General features: G+C 37.5%; 1 protein-coding gene and 1 long non-coding RNA gene across 2 annotated transcripts in view; both read left to right on the forward strand.

Moving 5' to 3' along the window:
- The first annotated feature begins 4,813 nt into the window (after positions 1-4,813).
- On the forward strand, positions 4,814-7,495 carry LOC144642393 (uncharacterized). Its single transcript, XR_013568724.1, has 4 exons — positions 4,814-4,832; positions 5,430-5,534; positions 7,021-7,059; positions 7,321-7,495. It is a non-coding gene; the product is annotated as an uncharacterized LOC144642393 (long non-coding RNA).
- A 6,235-nt stretch (positions 7,496-13,730) lies between these two features.
- Positions 13,731-22,356, forward strand: part of LOC144644745 (testis-expressed protein 9-like) — a 16,793-nt gene continuing 8,167 nt past the window's right edge. The window contains exons 1-5 of the mRNA XM_078504265.1: positions 13,731-13,774; positions 13,877-14,040; positions 14,962-15,025; positions 20,702-20,766; positions 21,823-21,883. Of these exons, the coding sequence (XP_078360391.1) occupies positions 13,772-13,774; positions 13,877-14,040; positions 14,962-15,025; positions 20,702-20,766; positions 21,823-21,883 (357 nt within the window). The 5' untranslated portion in view covers positions 13,731-13,771. The remainder of the gene's footprint in view (positions 13,775-13,876; positions 14,041-14,961; positions 15,026-20,701; positions 20,767-21,822; positions 21,884-22,356) is intronic.

A 22,356-nucleotide genomic window follows, 5' to 3' on the forward strand; every position in this document is an offset into this window, starting at 1 on the left:
TGTTAGGACTTGACAGACATTTTCATCAAAAAAAAAATCCCATCATTGATAACGAAAACAGTAACTCAAATTAAATTGAAATTTTTATTTCTAATTAAAAGTTTTCTCACGCCTTGCTAGTGCACCAATCAGTCTATAACAATACACCAAAAGACCACTCATTCATCATTCTGTCCTCAATTTTAAGGTCTTCTGTTTGTTCGTCAGTTCTTTTATCTTGATATTTTTAGACCAAACAATATAATTTTTTCTGTGTTGCATTCTGTTGCCAAGAGTTCTGCCCAAGGTGAGATTCTCATTAATTTCGATGTCACCAGTGACTGAAAGTCAATCGGCTTTTACCAAAATACCAGATCACCTAAAACAATGACCGAATTTAGTTGAAAAGAAGACCATTAATCATTCTGTACTCTGCAATGAAGTCGTTTGTATGACCGTCAGGTCTTCACTTCTTTACGTTTGAAGAAAACAATAAAATAGTTTCTGGAATAGTTATGGTTGCCAAGAATTTTACTCAAGGTGAGGAACTCGCAAATTGCAGAAGTTTTAGTATGACAACAATAACTTCAAACTGGTGTGTGCTGTTAACATTAAAAATCAAGGGAATACGAATTAAATGTACATTGTTGGCTTTGAGATGAATTTTTCCCTCAATTACATTCGCTGTTGTACTGCTGAGGGCAATTCAGATAAGTATTTTATTGTTAGAATTAAAACAATAAGCAGAAAATAACGAAACATCAATTAAAGAAAAGGTTTTAATGTTTTTTACACCCAAAGTAATGGATTTCGTTCACGTGCCGTAGTTATAGCCACCGAAGCTGTGGTTAAAAAATGTTATAGTCATCACTAAGACTATAAATTTCGCTGCTATTCGTCATATATTTCATTGCCGTTTAAATAGGATCAAAGAGGACACAACAGAAGCAATAAACGAGCATTGTAAGTACATTGAACATTTGATATTGAAAGAAACATTTTAAGATTTGTCTGTAGTTTTAATAAAGCAACTCACAAGTAATCATTTTAACCATTTTTTGAGAACTTTTTACTTACCGTTAATCAACGGTAGTCTGACACCAAAATATATTTTCTCGAATAGTTTCTCGAAAACATTTCCTGATAGTTTTGAAATATCATATATTTTACGGTGTAATTAAATTTCTCTCGGTTTTTTTTCTCCTTCGATTTACTGATTGAATTACGTGTACTAAAAATTATCGACTATGTGTGAGCCACGCAATTATAAATGCCGGGGAAATTATTTGAAATTAGATACCTACTATTGTGCGACGGCTTAGCGAACAATTGTTTTGGTTTGTTTTTAATCATTGCTCATGCTTGTGTGATCAGTTGAAGACCAATTCAGGCGTAAACTAGGTTACAACAACAAAACTATTCTGACAACATTCAGCCCGGGTTTCAGCCAGTTTAGAGTCGTTTTAAAAAATAAATGGTTTGGCAATTCAGTAACTTTGTAGCCTGGGTTTGCTGCATAATCTATTCTTGTATAACTATTGTATGTAATAATAAATGGAAAAGACTCTTTTCGTAGTTTCATCACATCATGAAGGCAAGGACAGTGATAAGTGCAATAAATATCCCGAACGTAGGCGTTCAGATATTTTTGGCACTTGTCATTGTCCTTGCCAATTTCGAAATGTCGGATGCAGGTAGCTAGTGGTCAGTGAACTTTTAGAACTCTTGCATTACCTATAAATGCTGACTAAACTGAGAATCTCTTTTTGTAGTTTCATCATCATGAAGTTCGCAATATTGTTTGTTCTTATCATTGCCCTTGCCAATTTCGAAATGTCTCATGCAGGTAAGCCTTAGTGGGTAGATATTTGTTTTGTCAGTGAACTCTTAGAACTCTTGTATTACCTTTGAAATCTGGCTAAACTGAAGAAAATAACAAACACAGGATAAAAGCATCATCAACAGCAACTACAAACACCAACAGAAACACTCGATTGGAAACTGCAACAACACTAAACCTAAAGTAACCTTGTTATGAAAGAATTAGTAAAAGAAATGTTGCTTTGTCGAGTTTTGGAAGAACTTATAAAGCTGGGAAAATACTCGTGAAGCTGCGCCTCGAGATGAAACGACTTTTAGCATGAACCAATTTTGTTATACTGTTTAATCTAAAATAAAACTCTTAGTCAACAAAAAAATTTTCTCTTTCGCATAACTGAAGTGTCTCATGCCTTGTGTGATGACTGCGTTATGGATTCACGGTTGCGCTAATGAACTATATTGTGCAACTTTGCTTCAGTTGATATGTTTAAAGTCTTTTAAAATTTTGTGGTTAATTCCAAAGGCATCAGCCATGTACATTTTTAAACTTCTACAATTGAAAATAACTATCAAACCCCTTCTCACTTTTTGCCTTATTATTAGCATCTTTTATTACAAATAAGGATTTATTTACTACAGTTTCCGCCCTAAGGCTCTTTTACATAACATTCTATTCTTTTTTTCTCTTTTCAGATGAAGACCAATGTAAGTCTAAAAATCTTATTTAAAATTTTTTTCAACCTTATAGTTATTACAATATTACATAATTATATTTCTTGCGCAATTTTTTATTTTTTTATTTTAGGGTTTATCAGGAAACCATGTAATCGTGAAGTTATGAAATTTGTAGCAATTAAATTAGATTCGACACAGCAGCAACTTACGGTTTAAAACGAATCCTTACCATGGGATATCTGTGCTGGAAATCAAGCGGTATTCTCAGTAGACAGTAGAAAATATCTAACAGGAATGTGACAATATCTTTTTTGGTATACACTACAATATCTCAGTCAAAAGAATATAGCGAGTGGAAATTAATCTTCTTCTCAGGGAAGACGAAGATAAGAACTCATCATGTTAGAGCCCTAATCACGTTTTCTTTTTATCTACACTTCATTATACAGTATGTTGCAGCGCAGATGGCGAAAAATGCAAGTTGGATGAGGGCAAAAAAAACAAAGTGAGAGACTTCTGCAAGGAAAACGGTTCATGCAAAGCGGCTTGGCTCGGTATGAAACAAACAGTAATTAACGTATTACAATCGCTTTAAAATATGTAGAATGGGTTCACATTTATGGTTAGTTACTTTATGTCCTTTCTTTACTTTTAAACTTCAATTATATACGCTTCTAGTGATTTTTTTTTAATATTTTTTTTATTTCAACATTTTCCCAACGCATCTGTTACCTAGCCTATAACTGTTGTAATTATAGCTAAGCGTCGCATCATGTTTAGGAAAGCATTCCATTTTTCAAATAAATCACTGATGGTGTGTCAGCCACAGATACATTTGAACCGCTTTTTGAAATTACTCAAGAGAAACAATGCTTGGCACCGTCAGAGAATCTACCATGAGCTTTTATTTGCTGATAAATCCTCCCCTGGTAATACCTGAACCAGAATACCGGCTATTTTTCGATCTAACACCCACATATTAGCAATCAAGTTAAAAAAAACGTTTGGAAGTGAAACAACTAAAGAAACCTTTTGAAATCTCGAAAAGAGAGTTTTAATGGATTGGGTAGACGGGCCTAAAAATTATAAAAGTTTGAATCAGTTTTTGCAATTTTTACAAACTTAAATTTCGTCTGGGTTGTTTATCATCAGGCATTATTTTTTTTATTCAAATACTTGTCCCCAGTCCTTCCACGTGTTTGCAATAGGCCTTTTTATGTAACGTTACATCATTTCCGGAATGCTGTGTTGCTGCTAGTCAGAGGAGACACGAAGCCCAAAAAATAAACCGCAAAGTAATTAAAAAAGTTCATAAGTCAAGAAAAGCCTTAAGTTAAACATCCTTTTGTGGTAGTATGGATACTCTGAAGAAAGAAACAAACAACGAACCTGAGTTGACTCATTCATCCACAGAAATGCTCCAGGCTAACTAAATTTATTTCTGCTGGCTATTTTGGAGGTTTTTATCTCGCCTGTTATTGATAGCAGTACACCACACATTTAACAAACCCTTTAATTTTTACCACAATATTAATGAAAACTTTAAAAATAATAATAATAAAATATTAAAAATAATTTATTATTATTATTATTATCTGACATAATCAGTAAAAAATTCATACATCGAAAAAAATAAGAACTTAAAAACAACTGGTATGCTTATATACCTTAAGGTTACTATTTTTAGCGGCTACTAATTTAAGCGATTTTTTTAGAGCAAAATTTAGCGACTATTAATTTAGTGATTTTTCGAAAAATTTAAAAAGTTAATGATATTGTGTAAACCGTTCTTAATGAACATATAGCTAAGATAGAAATAACTCACTTGTTATTGAACGAACTTTTGCATTGCCAGAAAGAACAAAGTTACCGGCATCTATTTTTAAAGGAATTTTTAAGTCGACTATGACTAATTTTGTTTCCCTTTCGGGTGGAAGTAGGGGTACTTAAATGTAACGAATATTAAATTTGACCGAGACAAATTTTAGCGAGCATAAATTTAGCGATTTTTGACCAACTCGCTAACATCGCTAAAATTAGTAGCCGCTAACAATAGTAACCTTAAGGTAAATAATAATAATAATGATGATGATGACAATAATAATGTCAATAACAACAACAGTAACAATAACAATGTTAATAATAATGATTTATTTAACAGATCCACTAGGGGCTGTCCTCTGTTAAAAAATGCCTTTATAGAAAAAATATGCGGGATATAAAACACTAACAGTTAGAAAGTAGCTAATACAAACATACAAAATCTAATCAAAAATACTTCATAAAGTTCAATCGGTGATTCATCAGTTTTATTCTATTTTATTTTTTTGGATCCACAGAGGTCAAGGGCAAGAAAGGTAAGCTTCTTTTATTAATAATGATTAATGTCTGCTATCGTATGAGATTACTTTGGATATAGTTTAAACTCAAAAACTAAAGCAGTTAGATACATATTAATACCAGACGGGTGGATAGAATGGTGTTTCAAAGCCATTTCAAACTTAATGACGCTGTAAAACGACAGCCCAAATAGAACTACAAGCAAAAAATGTTAATGGTGCCGAATGAAAACAAAAACAATTTCGGACAACTTCAACTTCCATTTAGGAAATCGCTCCGGCTGCCAAGACTTGATGGGGGTAATATTTTCTACCCATATGGGTACTGGGTACAATGAGAAACAGAAAATACAGATAGTGGTGAAACGAACAAGTTTTCAACAGTCAATCAGATTCGGTTGTCGTTTTGGCGGGCTTTTAGATTAGCCCAGAGATACCATCCCGGATGCAGACCAAATGGATCGCGGCCTCTGGGGACGAGATTGTTGTGTGGGGTTTCGGCAGGGCTTCTGATTTATTTGTTTTTTGGTGCTTGTGAACTATAACAAGAATATTGCATTTTTCTTTTCTTTATTTCTTTTGCAAAATTCGCCATTTATTTTGTCGCTTTTGTAGTTGAGTGTGATGACATCGACGACGCTATTAGCAAATGCAAACAAGCCCGCGTGAAGAAAGCCAACAAGCCGAAAAAAGGTTGCAGAAGAATTTGCGCCAAGCGCGGTAATATTATAATCATTAATATCCTTATCTACATATAAACTGTCAAGGATTTAGGAGTAATATGGCAATTACATTGATCACCTTTCCGTCACCGAGAAGAGTGTTCAAAAAAAATATCGTAAAATCTATGACCATCAATGCTAATCAAGGTTGGACAGCCTTGCCACCGACATGGCTATCATTTGTTTTAACTGAGGATCCTGAAGGGGGGGGGGGGGGGGGTACCAAATCCCATTTCCCAGCCCAAATTTTGCCCAAATCCCATTTCCCAGCCTATTTTTTGTCTAAATCCCAGTCCCAGAAGTGAAATTCCTAGTGTATAGAAAATCTGGTCTAAAGCGCATTATATCTGGGGGTTTTTTATTGTTCTAAATGTAGTACACTCCCTGAACTTTCCCTTCGGTGCCCTATATCTAGGGATTGAACCCAGGCGCAGGAAGAGCGAGTACGGAGAATCCGTCCTCTCACCCCCCCCCCCTTACAAAAAAGGGGGGAACCAAACCATATTCCACAGCACCTTTGGATACGCAGGCGCACAGATGATAAATTCAATAATTTAGTATTACGATACTTTTTCTTGCAGATCGCGCGCTTTAGTCGCATAGTTGAATTTCATTTTAGCGAACTATTTTCACCCTCACGCACACGCTACATGTAAGAAACGCCACACGTCTCTGTCGTTTTTCATTGGTTTGTTTTTTAAATTTAAAGCATGCACATGCAAGTTATCCTGGACTTTCTTTTCGCACCTGGTTCCAGGGGCGGCGGAGCCGAGGGGGGGGGGGCTGGGGGGGGGCTTTAGCCCCCCAGAATTTCCGAAAAAATTAAGACTTACCATGAGAATAGTCTTTTAAGTCCCCCCACTTAATGTCACTAGTCAGCCCCCCCACTTGGAAAATTGCTCCGCCTTCCCTGCCGGTTGCAAAAGGGATAAATCAAGGACGGGACTACCCAAAATCATGCTAGTTTCATTTGTTCGTTTGTCTTGGAGAATAATACAAATTTTTTGTAGCTTTAAAGCTATCAAGTTTTGATCCCGTATCCACCACTATCCTGACTGACAGCAACTTGCTGTCACTTCTTTTAAATATTCCATTTGTGCCGATCCTCAGTCATTGCTTTTCTGCTAAGTAGCTTAATCACTAAAATCACGAAAATTGATCGAGACTTGATGGACACGCGTGCAGTGCGGTCGTTTTGTTTCAGAGTTTTCAGCGTTTTTACTATTCAGTGCCGGACTATAAGAAAAAAAAAACATTATAGAGCGCAAAATATGCAGATTTAGTCATGTACTGACACGCTTCCCATTCCCATTTTTTGTTTCTGAATTCCAGTCCCAGTGACCTAAATCCCATTTTCCCAGTGAAAATACAGGCAAATCCCAGTTCCCATTTTACCCCTTCAGGACCCTCTTAACTTAATTGGTAAACTAAAGTTCAACGAGTTTTACAAGTAATGTTCTTTCCCCTCTTACTTTTAATTTTAGTTGGAAGTGGTGGAGAAGGCAGCGGGTTTTAAATTCAAGGTAAGAGCCCTTTTATCCTTGACGTTTTAACAAGAATACAAGAAAGTTTTTTGAGACTATGTAAAGCTGTGACTCAAATCAAACTGAAGAACGTAGAAAACATTACAAGTCATAAAAAGTAGCACTCACAGAACACCATTCAATGTTGTTACGAACCTCTAAGTTTAATATTCATTTTAGCTTCAGAAAAATTTTAAGCATAGCTGTTTTAACTTGTTGTTTTTCTCCTTAATATAATTGCTTCATTTCCTTTCTTGTCAGGTTATCAGTGGAAGAAGCGGAAAGGAACTCTGCAATGTTTGGGAAGGCAGAGAAAGGATTCAGTTTCACGGATAATACCGGTGTCGGGTTTTTTGCGAGGAAATTCATAAACGATGACGATTTCAAGGCTGATTATGTCATTTTAAGGGTTCATTTATTGGGAATAAAGCAATAAAAATCAGAACTGTTATTGTTTGATGATTTAGTTTCACCTAGACAGTTCCCGAGGCGTTGATTGACTTGAGTGTCCGTTTTTTCGAGTCAAACTGACCTTTTGCCATAATCGAGATTAATTCAAGCTTTTTACTTACAAGTTTCAAAAAAATGTATAAAAACCAAAATGAAAAGTAATAAAAAGGCTAAAAGGGATAACAGTTGTTAATGTTCTTAAAAACAAAACGTTTTCGACTCAGTGTATGATGACCTTCGAGTCGAAAACGTTTTGTTTTTAAGAACTTTAATAACTGTTATCCCTTTTTAGCCTTTTTTTTATGAGCAACATTATGACACCAAAATTAAAAGTCTGCCGCCAAAAGCGTACATGTAAGTGTTTGGAATACAAAGACATGCTTATCGGTACACGGCCAATATTCTTATTAGAACAAATAAAATTAAATTTAAAAATCTTAGGGGGCTAAAAAGTATAGTATAGTCTTTTTAAGAATAAGCTCTCGACCATTCATCCCACCTTCCTGACTTGGTCTCGCTTTCTAAGATGTACCAGAGTCAAATCCCATATTTTAAATAAGCTTTTGAACACTTTCGAAGTCCCTTGTCTGAGAAAAGAAGAAAATTAGCCGTTTTCATACTAGAGACGCGTTCCCCGTCTGGACGAACACGGGCAAACATTTTGTAGTTTGTCTGGTTACATACGTCTCTAGTATAAAGACGGGCACAAGACGCGTTACCCATCTAGACGAACTACCTTTCGTATAAATGCGTCGCTCAAGACGCAGTACGTATTTTATACCTAGTCCGTAGCCAGTAGGCTGCGTTTTATACCTCAGTCCGTGATTTTTAACCAGTCACTAGTCCGCAGTCCGTGTCCGTGACCAAAAAACACTCAATTCAAATAATAAACAATTATTGGATGAGGTTTTTGTGATATCCGTAATAATCGAGGTCAAGGTAAGTGTTATCAGCCGAAGCCGAAGGCTGAGGCTGATAACACTTACCGAGACCTTGATTATTACGGATATCACAAAAACCGAATCTAATAATTGTTTTATTGTACATTGTTTTTCTTAAAAAGAAAATAATGAAAAACGATTTCTTCCTTTTTTGAAACTTGTGCTAATTCCGGCTGAATGCTTTTTCCTCATAGTACTTCGTAGTTCCTTCCCAATTTTTGTTAGTCATTTTGTGTTTTCCGAGACTTTATTATCCAGCAATTTTTGAACTTTGGTCAAACTATTTCTCGGTTGAAGAAGAGAATCGACGAACTATGAATTTCCTTCGCCGCGAGATGCCTGACACATTGCTCTTGGAAATCATGCATTTGCGCGCGCAACCTACAGATTAGTGAATAATCTGGGGGCGGCAGACGACTTGACAAGTAATTGTATCAGGCTTTCCTTTTTTCGCCTTCCCTCCGCCGCGAAAAAAAAAGAAAGCCTGATCGCAGGTTAGTTTTGGCTCATTTCTATTTGCAAGAAGCAGATTATTCACTAATCTGTAGGCTGCGTGGATTCCCAGAATTATAGCTGTAGGCTCTTAGCCAATGAGAAGACAGCTAGGGACTACAATGTATAATAATAGCAATAATACGTGCTCGTTATAAAAACAAGCACAATAATTTGAATAGATAAGTGCAAAATTATATGCAGTACGGTTTAACTGAGAAAGCCCTCGAAAAAGCTCTCACGCTAAGTTTTCACAATTACGAGTGTGCTATAGATTGTAATAAAATGTAGGCTGTAACTTTTCCGAGTCCGAATCTCACATCCTGCGCTTTGGCCAACAAGCAAGGCCATTGCATCAATGTCATAAGTAAATTAAACCAATCAGAAGCGTCCTTTTGTAACCGCTGAACGAGACCCAGGGGCAGCAGTACGGTGGGAAAAAATAGGCGAAGAAAAGTTGGAGCGATTGAAAGGTGCCCCTGAGCTGGGGAAAGAGTCTTACCAGGCCAGTTCCAAAAAGCCCTCTGAATGCTGCCTCCTGATATTAGACTAAGCAGTCCCTATTTTTTCGCACAGAGTCCGTTGAGCTTAAAGAAATTTTTTTTCGCAGAGTCCGTCGAGCGTGAAGCGAAAAAATAAATGAACGCGCGGGGGGAGGTGGCGGGCGAGGCGAGAAGCGAAAAAATCGCTTCTCGCCTCCCCCCCCCCCGCACAGTAATTTATTTTTTCGCTTCACGCTCGACCAGACTCTGCGAAAAAAATAGGAACTGCTCGTAGTCTATCCTGATAGGGCAGAAAAAGTCCTCAGTATTATTCTTCCCAATCGGCGGTCAGCAGGTCTACAGTCCTTCTGGTGTTTTCTAATATCATAAAAAAAGTTCCGTAACAGATAATTATAACAATATGTACAATTAAGAAAAAAGTGAAAAACTTAAGAATTAAGATCTACATAAGAAGCAATCCGGCCCACATTTGTCATCCATCAGTTCTTCCAAGTTCATTTTCCTAATGTTCCTAAAAGTTGGTTCTCATCATATAATCGCCCCGATCGTTTCGATCGCCGCTGTCACTTCTAAAAGTGGTCTTATGATCGGGGCGATTATATGATGAGAACATTGCACAAACGATCGTTAATGCCTTCGGCGATTGGGGCGATTGGTCGCAGACCGGGGCGATCGTGAACAATTTTACGAGACTTTCACGCAGTGATCGACGAGATTATCTCAGCGTCTCATGGTGCATCAATATACCCAGAACTCAACACGGCCTCACAACCAACATGGCCGCCAAAACAGTAGAGTTGAATCACTGGCGATTATATGAGAACCCCCTTATCGTCCCCAGTTGCTAGGGATGTGACCGTTTCGGCGCGCGGTTGCAAACGATCGACGCGATCTGGGTGATTATATGAGAACCAACCTTAAGGTGTCCCCCGCGACCTTAACCTTGGTCCCGAAAAACGTCCCCGTAAATTTTCTGCCTTACCACGAAACTGGCTTCTCATATTTGTTTATCTTCGTGGCACGTTCAAACAGAACAATTGTTGTCCCTGTTGAAGTTTTCTCAGAAACTCGTGCAGGCTTGGTCGATAAAAACACTCTAGTCAGCTCCAACGACTGAGCTACGGTAGTTAAGACATGAAGGGTACAATACCAATGAACGTTGTGGGTATTCGACAAACTGATTCGAAATCAGAGCATTACAGCAAGGCGCCCAAAAGTGTGACCACTTTTAATTTATTCACATTCTTTCGTGCAGATTTAATCCAATCAAAAGCCGTGGATAGCTAGCAGTTGACTTCTGATTGGATTAAATCTGCACGAAAGAATGTGAATAAATTAAAAGTGGTCACACTTTTGGGCGCCTTGCTGTAAAGGCCAGTTTACACGAGCAATTTTTATATGATAATTTTTATGTGAAAATGTTTATTTGCTCGTGTAGACGAAGAAAATTGGCCGATTTAAAATCGGCTGGCGTGTCAGCTTTGAGTAGCCTGTTCCAGGCTCTCGGTAGTTGGGGGAGAGCGAAAAACGCGGGCGAGCGAGGAAAATACGAGGGGGAAGAAGGCGAGCTCGTTTTTTTCTCGTTCGCCCGCGTTTTTCGCTCTCCCGTACTACCGAGAGCCTGGAACAGGCTAAATTATTAAATGCAAGTAATCATCATTTGCACGGATAAAATTCAAATCTTGCAAATAGAAATGAGCCAAAACAAATCGCACTAGCGAAACATGTAGCAAAATTCATTACTAAGTTAGATGTGTCAAACCAGGCGGGGGGGGGGGGGGAGGGGGGGGGGCAACTTCCCAAACATTCTCTTATATGAAATCTGAGCGATGCTCCCGTACTACCAAGAGCCTGGAACAGGCTAAATTATTAAATGCAAGTAATCATCATTTGCACGGATAAAATTCAGATCCTGTCCTTACAAAGCAAACATTTTGAGATATCTTGCAAATAGAAATGTGCCAAAACAAATCGCACTAGCGAAACATGTAGCAAAATTCATTACTAAGTTAGATGTGTCAAAACAGGGGGTGGGGGGGGGCAACTTCCCAAACATTCTCTTATATGGAATCTGAGCGATGTTCTCACAACTTGCAAAGCAATCATCGGGGCCGTAGTCAGCAGATGCCTCTAAGGAACATGAGCAGCTCCCCTCATTCTGAACTTGCCAAAACAATAACAACAGCATGGGCCCAGTGGGAGAGTTCGGTGTTGTGTCTTTTTAAAAAGCAGCGATGAAAGGTTCTTGTTGTCAACATGTGGTGTTTGTTATGAAATAAAACCATTACGGAAATGATAATGATATCGTGGCAATTGAATTTTCCCGTGCCTGTCGGAGCTATTGTTCCTGCTCTATTGTTTTGAGGTTGTTTGTTGACTAACTATGGTCGTTCTTTGTTTTACCTCATTTGCGATCCCCACGTGGGTTGAAAATCATGGTAGACCATGGTACAATCATTTGCATTTCAGCGCTAAAAAGTAGCACGACATCAAAATATTTCGCGCTTTTATAACTACACGACGATGGCGACATTTTCGGATAAAACAGTGCATTTAGATTTTTGGCGAAGATAGTTGTCACCCCTTTACAATCACTGAGTCCACGGCATCGTAGTCGTGGTTGCTCTAGCTTCCATTTCGCTGGAAAAGATGGCCTGCTGCATCATCATCCAAAACCGGCTGACTAGATCCTGAATTGATCGCGTTGCAAGTTGTGAGAACATCGCTATTTGGTCCCAGACCTCGTTTCTATCCGAGATCCGGATAGAAAAATTTACTTATACTAGTTTCTATTCTTTTTATAATGTATTTTAATTATTGTCATGCGCTTTTAACATGAGCCTCTGGCTCGGATATAGAGGGCAACCTCATCCCGTGCATGACATTAATAAATTGATTGATTGATTGAATGAATGAATGAATGAATGAATGAATGAATAAAATGTCGTTTATTAAAAAAACTTTTACACTTGGCAGTCCTTAGACTGAATTACGTGTAAATGTATAAAAACTATATATATTACAAGATTTAAAAAATATTAAAATCTATTTACATTAAAATATATTAAAAACTATTAAAAACGATCTATACAATGTAATTTAAACAATTGTCATAATAATGATTGATTGATTGATTGATTGATTGATTGATTGATTGATTGATTGATTGATTGATTGATTGATTGATTGATTGATTGAAGCAGTTTTATTCTTCGTTGCGTGTTCCACTACATTCAAACTGTTCTTACACAACCTCGTAATAGCTTTTGGATTAAATAAAAAAATGTTGATCGCAATACCTTTTACATTGACTGGTTTTGATTTAAGCTTTAATAACTCTATTCATAATAATATCAAATTCATTTCAATATTTGGAACGATATTAGGAGGGGGGGGGGCTTATATCCGGGGGGCTTGCAATCGGAGTATTTTAAGTACTATAAACAAAAAAAAAATTGGAAAAAAAGGGGATGTATTTTAAGTCTACAGGTAGATGGGGGCGGATGTTATATTATAAGCGGAATTTTACGGTAGTTGTTTTTATTTGCTTTCAGTTACATGGAAAGTTTAACGGGCAGTTCAGTTTTAACGAACTTAAACATGTTTTGCAAAAGAAATAAAACATGTTTGCCGCAATTCTAGTTATCAGACGGTAACTTTTTTGACCAGCGTTTATTCTTTCATCAAAAAGGTATAATTATACTTTATCAGTTTTCAGTATCTTTAATTTTTGAAGAAAACTCAGCTTTTTTAATGAAATATCCGATTAGCGAACGTTGTTACTATACTTGCATCTATGCCAGAATCCGGCCGCTGGTAGTACGTTCTCTAAGGTACCAAAAAGGGCAGAATAGTAATGTCATTTCACGCAATAAATAGGATAAGTAATAACTGCTACATTTGTTGTAAACTGATTTGTTGGCTTGTCGTTGTTTGGTTTTGCTAGCTTGATTATTTCTGTCGATAAGGACCCTTCAATGTTACTTGTAAAAATCACATAAGTTATGCATAAATTAAATTTCTCATCTTTCATTGTAGTTCAAATATCGCAAAAAAAGACGAGGTTCCAATACTCCGATTCACGGTGACTTTTAGTATGTTATTCCTCAATATATGCAAAGTCGAATAAGGCATGTTTTATTTTTGTTGCAATTTGTTTTGGGTGTAATACTAAGTTGACTGGACTACTTCTCTTTACACTTTAGAAGGGTAAGACTTGGACGAGACTGGGAACCAGTCTCGTCCCATTCCTACACGACTAAAGATAAGCGGCGAGAGACTATGTACTAAAGTGTCATGGCGAGTTGAAGTTTGTGTACATCAGTAATGGTGAGCTTGGCTTTCTTGTTTGTTTGATTTAAAAGACGGGGCAAGATCATAGCCCTTAAACAGCAAGCCAGCTCAACTTATTTTGATGCATATTTTTTGCAGTCTTCACGTCCAAGTTCGGCCGCTAAACGACCTTCTTCAGCTGCGGCAAATGGCGGACGAAATTCCGTTGGCAGTTTGCACAAAACCACAGCCATGGAAAAGCCACCATCTGGAAAGACGAAGAACATTGCACAGGGTCTTCTAAGCAAGGAGGAGGAGTACATGTTAGTAACAGCATGCTAAGCGCCACTTTACATACCGTAAAATTCAGGTTATAAGTCCTGGGCTTATACAACTTCGTAAGGGGTTTTGGATGGGCTTTTATACCATGCCATAGAAAATACAGCCAATCAGAATACAGGAAAGCCGTTGTATATTCGACGGTATTCAACCCAACATTCCCATCATGCGCTGCGATCTTATTCTCGATGAAATTAAGTAAGCGTATTTTCTATGGCATGGTATAAAATAGTTACACAACACTTTCTCGTGGTATACTATGGAATACGGTATCCCACTTGTCACTTGTATTTTCTTCGTATACACACGAGCCTTTGTATACCTAGAAAATACAAGTGACTCGTGGGATATTCCATAGTATACCACTCAAAAGCGTTGCATAACTAGTATATAAAAAACAAAACAAAAAATACAGCCCCCTCTGCTACATAACATGTTGCTTTATTATGACTTTTTAACTTAAAAACGAATTTCGATCAACACTGCCGTGGCTCGTTTGGAAACGTTTTTTATTCCACCTATAAGCCCTCTCGTATATAAGCCCATAACCAGGGGGGGGGGGGGGGCATCCGTGCTGAGTTATAAGAATTTTGATTAAGGGAAACAATATTAATTTCAAGTTAGCAGGGAATTCGAGTTAACCGAGTAATAATGACTGAAAAGCGGGGTCAAATCCAAGGGAAATGTAAGTTTGTTCGAGTTAGCGGGTGTGTTCGAGATATCCAAGTTCGAGTAAGCGGGGCTCTACCGTAATACAAAATCTTACCAAATTGATTAAAACTTTTACTTAATAAGAACAAGTGCTTTTAAATAACAGAATATGCATGTATACTCTAATAAAGTTTAATACTTTGTAATAAAGCCAAACCTTTCGTGGCTTGACCATTTCTTTCATTTTTTTCAAGGCGTCTCAATGCAGAGCTGGAAGAAAGAACTGCGAGTTTGATTAAAGAAGCTGAAGAAGTGATGGTACAGTAATTAAAACATTTCTTTCAATATTATAAGTACTGTTGTGGTGATGTCAATATAAGAGTGTACAGTACAAGTGTAGATTCCGATAGCTTATGAACCTAATAAATGAGCTAGCTCGCCACAAGTCACGTGTAAATAGCTTATATAATTAGTGGTCAGGGCATCCAGTCATAGGTTTGGGGCCCAGGGGGGGTACTCCGGGATCCAAGTGACGGGGATGTGCGAAGGATTTTTTGGGGTCAAAATTTTCGATTTCGGGATTTTTTTGGGTAGGCGAATTTGGCAGGTATTTTTTGAGGTGACTTGATTTAAAGTGCCTATGAAGTAAAAAATATTTTTGCGTTTTTTTGTAGCTTGTTATATGTACTTTTCGAAATGCCCAAAAGCGAATAGTGTTAAAGAGAGAAAAATCCGAGTTTTTGCCGCCTAAAGTTCGAATTTGACGTCTGAAAAGTGGGGCCATTTCGCGCGCGGCCAAAACGATCATATTACAAGGTCGTGACGTAGGAAATTGTTCAGACGACTCGAGCGTAATGGCGGATAAGAGAAGTGTGAGTGCAAGAGGTAACCAATGCGTGCTCGGAGGCCCCAATAAAACCAGTTGCCGGGACAAAACAAGTACAGCGAGAGTATCGATGCATTATCTACACAAAAACTGAACTTTGCGGCAGAACTGGAGTCGGTTTTTGCGAATTCACGGCGACAATGTCCCACAAATCAGCCTCCAGCACATTTTGACGAAAGCTGCAACGATGGTCTTCGATAAAGCGTTGGCGGCATTTTATTCAGACAGTGGAAACCATGTCCAGCTAGAGGTATCTAATCCAAGTGGCTATTGCCACAAGAAACACTGCTTGTCAAACTTTCCTCTTGTCTCTCGCGATCGGAAAGCACATTAAATTTTGTATTTATGCACTAAGCATTTGTAGATTTGTTTCGATTTCTCAAAGCACACCTGACGACTCGCGCGAGAATATATGAAGTATAAAATGAATCATACAATAAATTTACCGGTAAATAAAGGCGCCCCAAGTTATTTAGTCAAGTAATGTTTGGTTTTATAGGCTGTTTTATGATTAATGAAGCTATCCGGTAAATCGAAGTTATTGCTTTCTTTCTGGGCGCCATTTTGATTTTTGGTTTATAGTGCAAACTACAGCACCTGAATATACTATATTCTTGACATCCACGAATGCCTTGTAGAAGAATTATTATATAATAGAAACTGAATATATCTGAAATATTTACGATATGCATGCTGTTAAAGAAAGCAGTCTATACTAACACATGTAAATGTAAATATTAAGTAGGCCCTGGCCCTGGTCAGATTGTATACCTGTTTAAGGTCGCGGGGGATACCTACAGCATGAATAAATTCATGAAGCGAAATTTTGCTTGATCTGCATCTTGTTAAGCGCTTATTTCTCGGCTGGTATGGATGCGATTAAGCTCAAATTTTGCAGAGACATAAAGAAATGATAAAAGATTATGTGTGTTGTCTTTTATTTGGTAGATTATACTTAACGGCGATGTTATAGCCACGTTAGTGCCAAATTGGGAAGAACATGATTTTGTGGCAGAGTTTACGGAACGAGCAGGAGACAGCACACTGTGATCTTGTCAAAAAATAATCAGTCAATATCTGTAGAGTGTCATAACAGAAGCGGATTTTTTAATTTAAAATTTGCCAGCAAGTTATGGCGGTTTAAATGCGCAAATTTTAATTTAATGCCTTCTACCTCTTTCTAAAAGAGCTCTTTTAAAATTCCGCCTCTGTTATGACACACTACAATGTCCATAGTTTACCTATCTGCAGTGGCAAGTCATGAAGGTCTGTATCTTCGCTGTATTCTCTGCCACAAAATTGTCGGAAAAGTCCAAACTTTGAGTTTTCCGAAGGTGTCCCGACCAAAACACGATCAGTTACTAAAGGAAAGATGTAATTATGGTAATTATATTCCACGCTTTTTTAGTGAGAACAATGCATTTTATGAAGGACATGATTAGCTATGATTGTTTATGCCGAATATTATTGTGATTACTCTGAGTTGCAGAAACAAAAACAAATTGAATAAATATTAGCTACAATCTATATAAACGTAAATCGCCAGTGTTGTTTTAAATTGGTTAAAATATCAAAGAAACAGGAATTTATTTTTTCAAAAAAATCACGCGCACGCACCCGCATATTTTTATTCAGTCATGAATATCTCGTAAAGTTGTCGATGTCACTTTGTCAGTCGTTGCACTTCGTGCATACGCTTTAAATAAATGCATAATGATGAGCCTAAGGTGTCCCCCGCGACCTTAAGTGAAAGCTTTGTTACTCTCATTTGATTAATACACAAGTTCCATCAGTTTACAACACACATATAGTGAGACTGAAGTATAGCAACTTAGTGTTGATGGAATGCTATCCCATAGCAGATAACCCCCAGCATATAAGGATTTCCCTGATAATAATTATTTTTAAAGTAGCCATTCATACTCCTCGGTTACGTGAGGCACTCACTGAGATTGTAGTGTCTCACCCAACAGCCTAAGGCAATGACTCAAGACTCAAACTCAGACCACTTGATCCGGTGTTCCAAATGCTAACTGTTAGGCCACGGTGTCTCCCTGGAATTTGCTGATGTGTCAAATGTTGCTATTTTTCATTTTTTAGTTTCCCAAATCCAAGTTTCTGGCTCTCTCAAAACAGTATTATTGTTTCCATTCTATTATTAGTCACCCAGACCCCAGTCTCCCAGTTGAACAAAGTGAGTTTTGATCATACTTGTCAACTTGATGTTTTAGTTATAAAAACAAAGAAAATCATTCTGTATTTTTTTTCATGGACTGGTACTTTCAAGTGCACATAGCCTTTTTTCCCTTTTTTGCTCTCGCCACAATTTTCGCGCGGCCAGAATCTTTCGCTCTTCGCCAGAATATTCGTTCGCGCCCCAAACATAGCAGCACTTCGCTCGCACGGGAACCCTTGCTATGCAGGCTAAAGTTCACATGAACAATAAACTAAAAAATTACATCATACTTATGATAGAAGGATACCAATACAAATGTTTATTGTGGCAGTGCAGTGTCAGGGGGGTGTTTACATCATCCCTGGTGTGAGATGAAAAATTAATACTGTCTGTAGTACATATAAATATTTGAAGCAAACAGTCATATTCCATGTTTACATCACACCGGAATAAATTTTTATAATGGGATGAAAATCTTGCAGCGGTACAGTAACCAGGGTAACCTTGCACCGGTATGACATGCCCTGGTATGACATTTTATTGTGGTGTTTAATCATGTAATCACCCTCTTAGTACAATGTGCCAAGTATCATTCCGAATGCAAGATTTCAAGTGCCATAATGTAGGGTAGGTAGAATAACAAGCATCTGTGATAATAAAATATTATTATTACCTTTTCCTTTTTTTCTGGTAATTAATTTTGCAAGTATAAAGTAGCAGAACCTCATACCCTCTACAAAGAGGGCCAACCCCTTTCATAACCCCAAAGGCAGGAATTTATACCAAATGTTATGATCTGACATGTAAACATAAGCTGGTAATGGTCCTTTAACTATCCCAGCCCATGTATCCACAAATCTAATAGGTAAGCCATTCATATGAGTCTGCCATAGGGATTCTAAAGAACAAAGTATAAAATTAATTTCATAAGTTCTCAAAATTTTAGTGACTATTGTAAATGTGCACTTTACCATGCAGAAATATATGTACAGGTATCAGATTATTAAATACACACCAGGTTTATAACCATACTGCAGCTAAAAAGTTCAACAAAAAAATGACAGTTTTATCGGGAACCCATCATGAACTGGAGGAACTGAAGAAGAAATTTTCAACCCTTTTATGAATCTGATCGCATGGGATAGCATCATTTATGTACACACAGTCAATAAATAAATTTGTATTTATTGCATTGGTATTTTTAAAATCATCAAACCATACAGCCACCCAAAGCAAATTTATTATTTGCTTTTTTACATTTGAATAGTTACATGGATTAATTGTATTGGATATTCTCCGTTCATAAACGTGTTCTGTAGGATCACCAGATTGAACATGAAATATTAAAAACAAGAATAAATACGACAGTAACGAAGGAAGACGCTGATAGACCGTCATAAAATACTTACTGGCTTCAGGTTAATCGTCTCGGCGACTTAAGCATTTTAGATAGCTTTTCTTCCCAGACCAGTTGCACGTAATAAATATTGCGGGAAAAGACCTGTCTACTGCCGCGCAATCTCTTCGTCGCTCGATCGAGTGAACCTTCAGTCCCAACAACTTCTGTTTTACCGGAATCGATCCTCTCCGATTCTTGCTATCGAAATTACATTCGAAGAAACAATAAATTATCGCTGCCTTATGTTTAAATCGAGATAAAAAACTTATTATTTGGAGTAAAACTCGAGCAGGAACCCGCACAGCAATGGAAGCGATAAGAAGCAATATGGGGTAAACAAATCAGTGGAACAATTTCCTACGTCACAGATCGCTAACTCGTTCCCAGTCTCCGGCCCCACTAATTTGCCAAACCAGGGCCACTTTAGGCGGCAAAAAATCCGATTTCTTTCTCTCTGACATTATTATTTTTTTGGCTTTTCGAAAAGTAGACATAATAAGCTACAAAAAAACGCAAAAATATTTTTTACTTCATAGGCACTTTAAAAAGGGGATTTTTTGGGGTATTAAAATCAAACTAAAGTGCCTTGGCGTGGCCTTGGCAATTTAGGGGTAATTTGACTAGGGATTTTTTTGGGCGTTTTTTTTTTGGCTCAGGGATTTTTTTGGGTAATGTCGGGAGACTTAAGGATTTTTTTGGGTCCTGAGTTTTGCCTCCATTCGATCATCCCCGTCACTTTGATCCCGGAGTACCCCCCCTGGGGTTTGGGGACTTGAAATAACATGCTTATAAATGACAAACTGAATAAAGTTACTCATTGTTATATAGTTTAGTTTTGAAAATAAGTTTACTTGATAGTTAGCCTAGGTTAAATTTTAAAAGCAATCATTCTAAGATATATGAGACTAGTTTAAATGGGAAGGCCAACAATGTGCCAGTACCTTTTAAACACTGGCACAAGAGCACTGCCCTTTACACCATCTTAGCCCTTTCAATCCAGAGCCCTCTGTCATGAGGCCACTATACAGTACACCTCCCACAGAACGCAATCCGTGCAATTTACAGCTAACAGTTGTTGGCACTTTGAAGTGAAGTCCATTGTATTCATGGCAAAATATATTCAGAGTCTCATGTTTTTTCATTTTTTCTCACGACCTCGCAACAAGACTCCCAATCTCATGGTTTTTGGGGAAAATCATTCTGAAAAAAAATTACCTTGAAAAAAATGGAAAATTAATGGGAATGCTAGTGCCATAAGGCAAACAACTAATAAAGCAGAACACTGCACTAAATATACATTTTGTACCATACTGTCTCATTTGTACTTGTGTTAACCTAGTAATTTAATGCAGCAGTTAATAGGATATCAATTAACCAAACCTTGATTCCATGCTGAATTAGGAGTTGACAGGTCTATTAGTATTTTGCAAGATGCAATGCACTGTACGTCCCTGTGGCTCATTTTCTGTGGACAAATTGTCTTCCATTCTTGTTACAACTGATGTCAACTCTAAGTTGTTGTTTAAATCTTAGCATGATCAAGAGGAGCTTCTTGCCAGACCTGCGACATCTGAAGTGGAGTTATCACAGGACTTAGAGTACGTTCTGTCATGATGTAACTTTAATGACATTTCTCTTTATAAAATTTTTTTTGAAATGAATGAAAATGATCCTTGTAGTGTGTTAGCAATTTAAGCAATTGCATTTTTTAGCCTGAAAAACATTGGTAGAGCAACGCACCAGTATCGCGGAAGTCATGGGTTCAAATCCCGTTGTAGCTGAGAATTTTTTTCAGGCTAAAAAATGTAACTGCTTAAATTGCTGACACACTGCGAGGATCATTTCATTCATTTCATCATTAATCAGCAGTTCACATATATAGCATATTCACTTTGTCAAAATTTATATAATTCTTCAAAAAAACAAGTAAAAGTCAGCTAGTGCATTCTGGTCAAGGTTTTGTGAAATGTTAACTTGCAAATTATTATGCTCTTTTGTAATTGTATTTTTCACATGTATTGTATTTGTTCGACCTGTGAAACGTTACTTGCTCGATCAGCAGGATAATGTTCCTGTCAGGATTACTGGACAGGACTTATTCCAAGCCCTGTAGTAGTACCAGCAAATAGCTTTTAGATGTGTAGAATAATTAGTGTTGATCAATAATAAATATATAAATTGCCTTATTTAGAGAGGAAGATTCATCAGCTGTAGCTGGTTTTCATGCGGGTCTTCCATCCAGATCAAATTGGAATTTGGGAGTGTTGATTTTCAGGAGGAAGGAAAACCAGAAATCCCAAAGATAAACCCTCAGAGCAAGGCAAGAACCACCAACAAACTCAACCCGCATATGGCACTGGGCCAGAATCGAACCACAGCCATATTGGTGGTTGGCAAGCACTCTCACCACTGTGCCATCCCTGCTCCCCTAATTGGCTGATAATTGTGCTTGCAGGGGTTTTAAAATGTTTTGAAGTAGGCATCAGCAACTGGAAGAGTAGGTGGCTGTGATGCCGACCTTGTTTGACACGAGCTGATTCCTATAGCCAGCGACTTACAATCAAGTAGCTGGCAGAACTCCATCGGCCACTGGCTTGTTTTGACAACACTGTGCTTGGGTTAACATGTAATTAATTTGGAACATGTTTTTTCAGTGATTTTCTACCATCAATGGATATTTCAACAGTCAAGTCCTCTTCAGGAGCTGGCAAACAGGTGCTATATCGATTTTGTCCTATTAATTTTCTTAACTTCATTGGTCACTGAGAGGTGGGGCTACATTGTGCAAAATCACAAAAAAATGGGAAATCTTCAGATATGAACATAATATAAACATGTGTGAGATTTTTTATTACAGCATTTCTAGGTTTACAAGTTTGTGTATTGCGTTCTGACTGGTGCTGCTGAAGGACAGCTACCTTCTTCAAAACTTATTGAAAGCCCTGCAAGAATTTTAAAATAAATAGAGGATATTACATGGTTGCGCGGAGATATGAAATTTATCTTCGAGTGTTCGATATCTCCCGAGTGAGCGCAGCGAACGAGTGGGATATCGATTTGAACACGAGAAGATAAATTTCATATCTCCAAGTAACCATGTAATATTCTGTTTATTATAATTATAAACCTACTAATTACGATGTTTTTGACGATTTTCCGAAGATTGCCGACCATTTTCCGAAGATTTC

This window comes from Oculina patagonica, chromosome 2 (genome assembly GCF_052425735.1).
Source record: "Oculina patagonica isolate OP01 chromosome 2, crgOcupat, whole genome shotgun sequence".
In the NCBI taxonomy this organism is placed as follows: domain Eukaryota; kingdom Metazoa; phylum Cnidaria; class Anthozoa; order Scleractinia; family Oculinidae; genus Oculina; species Oculina patagonica.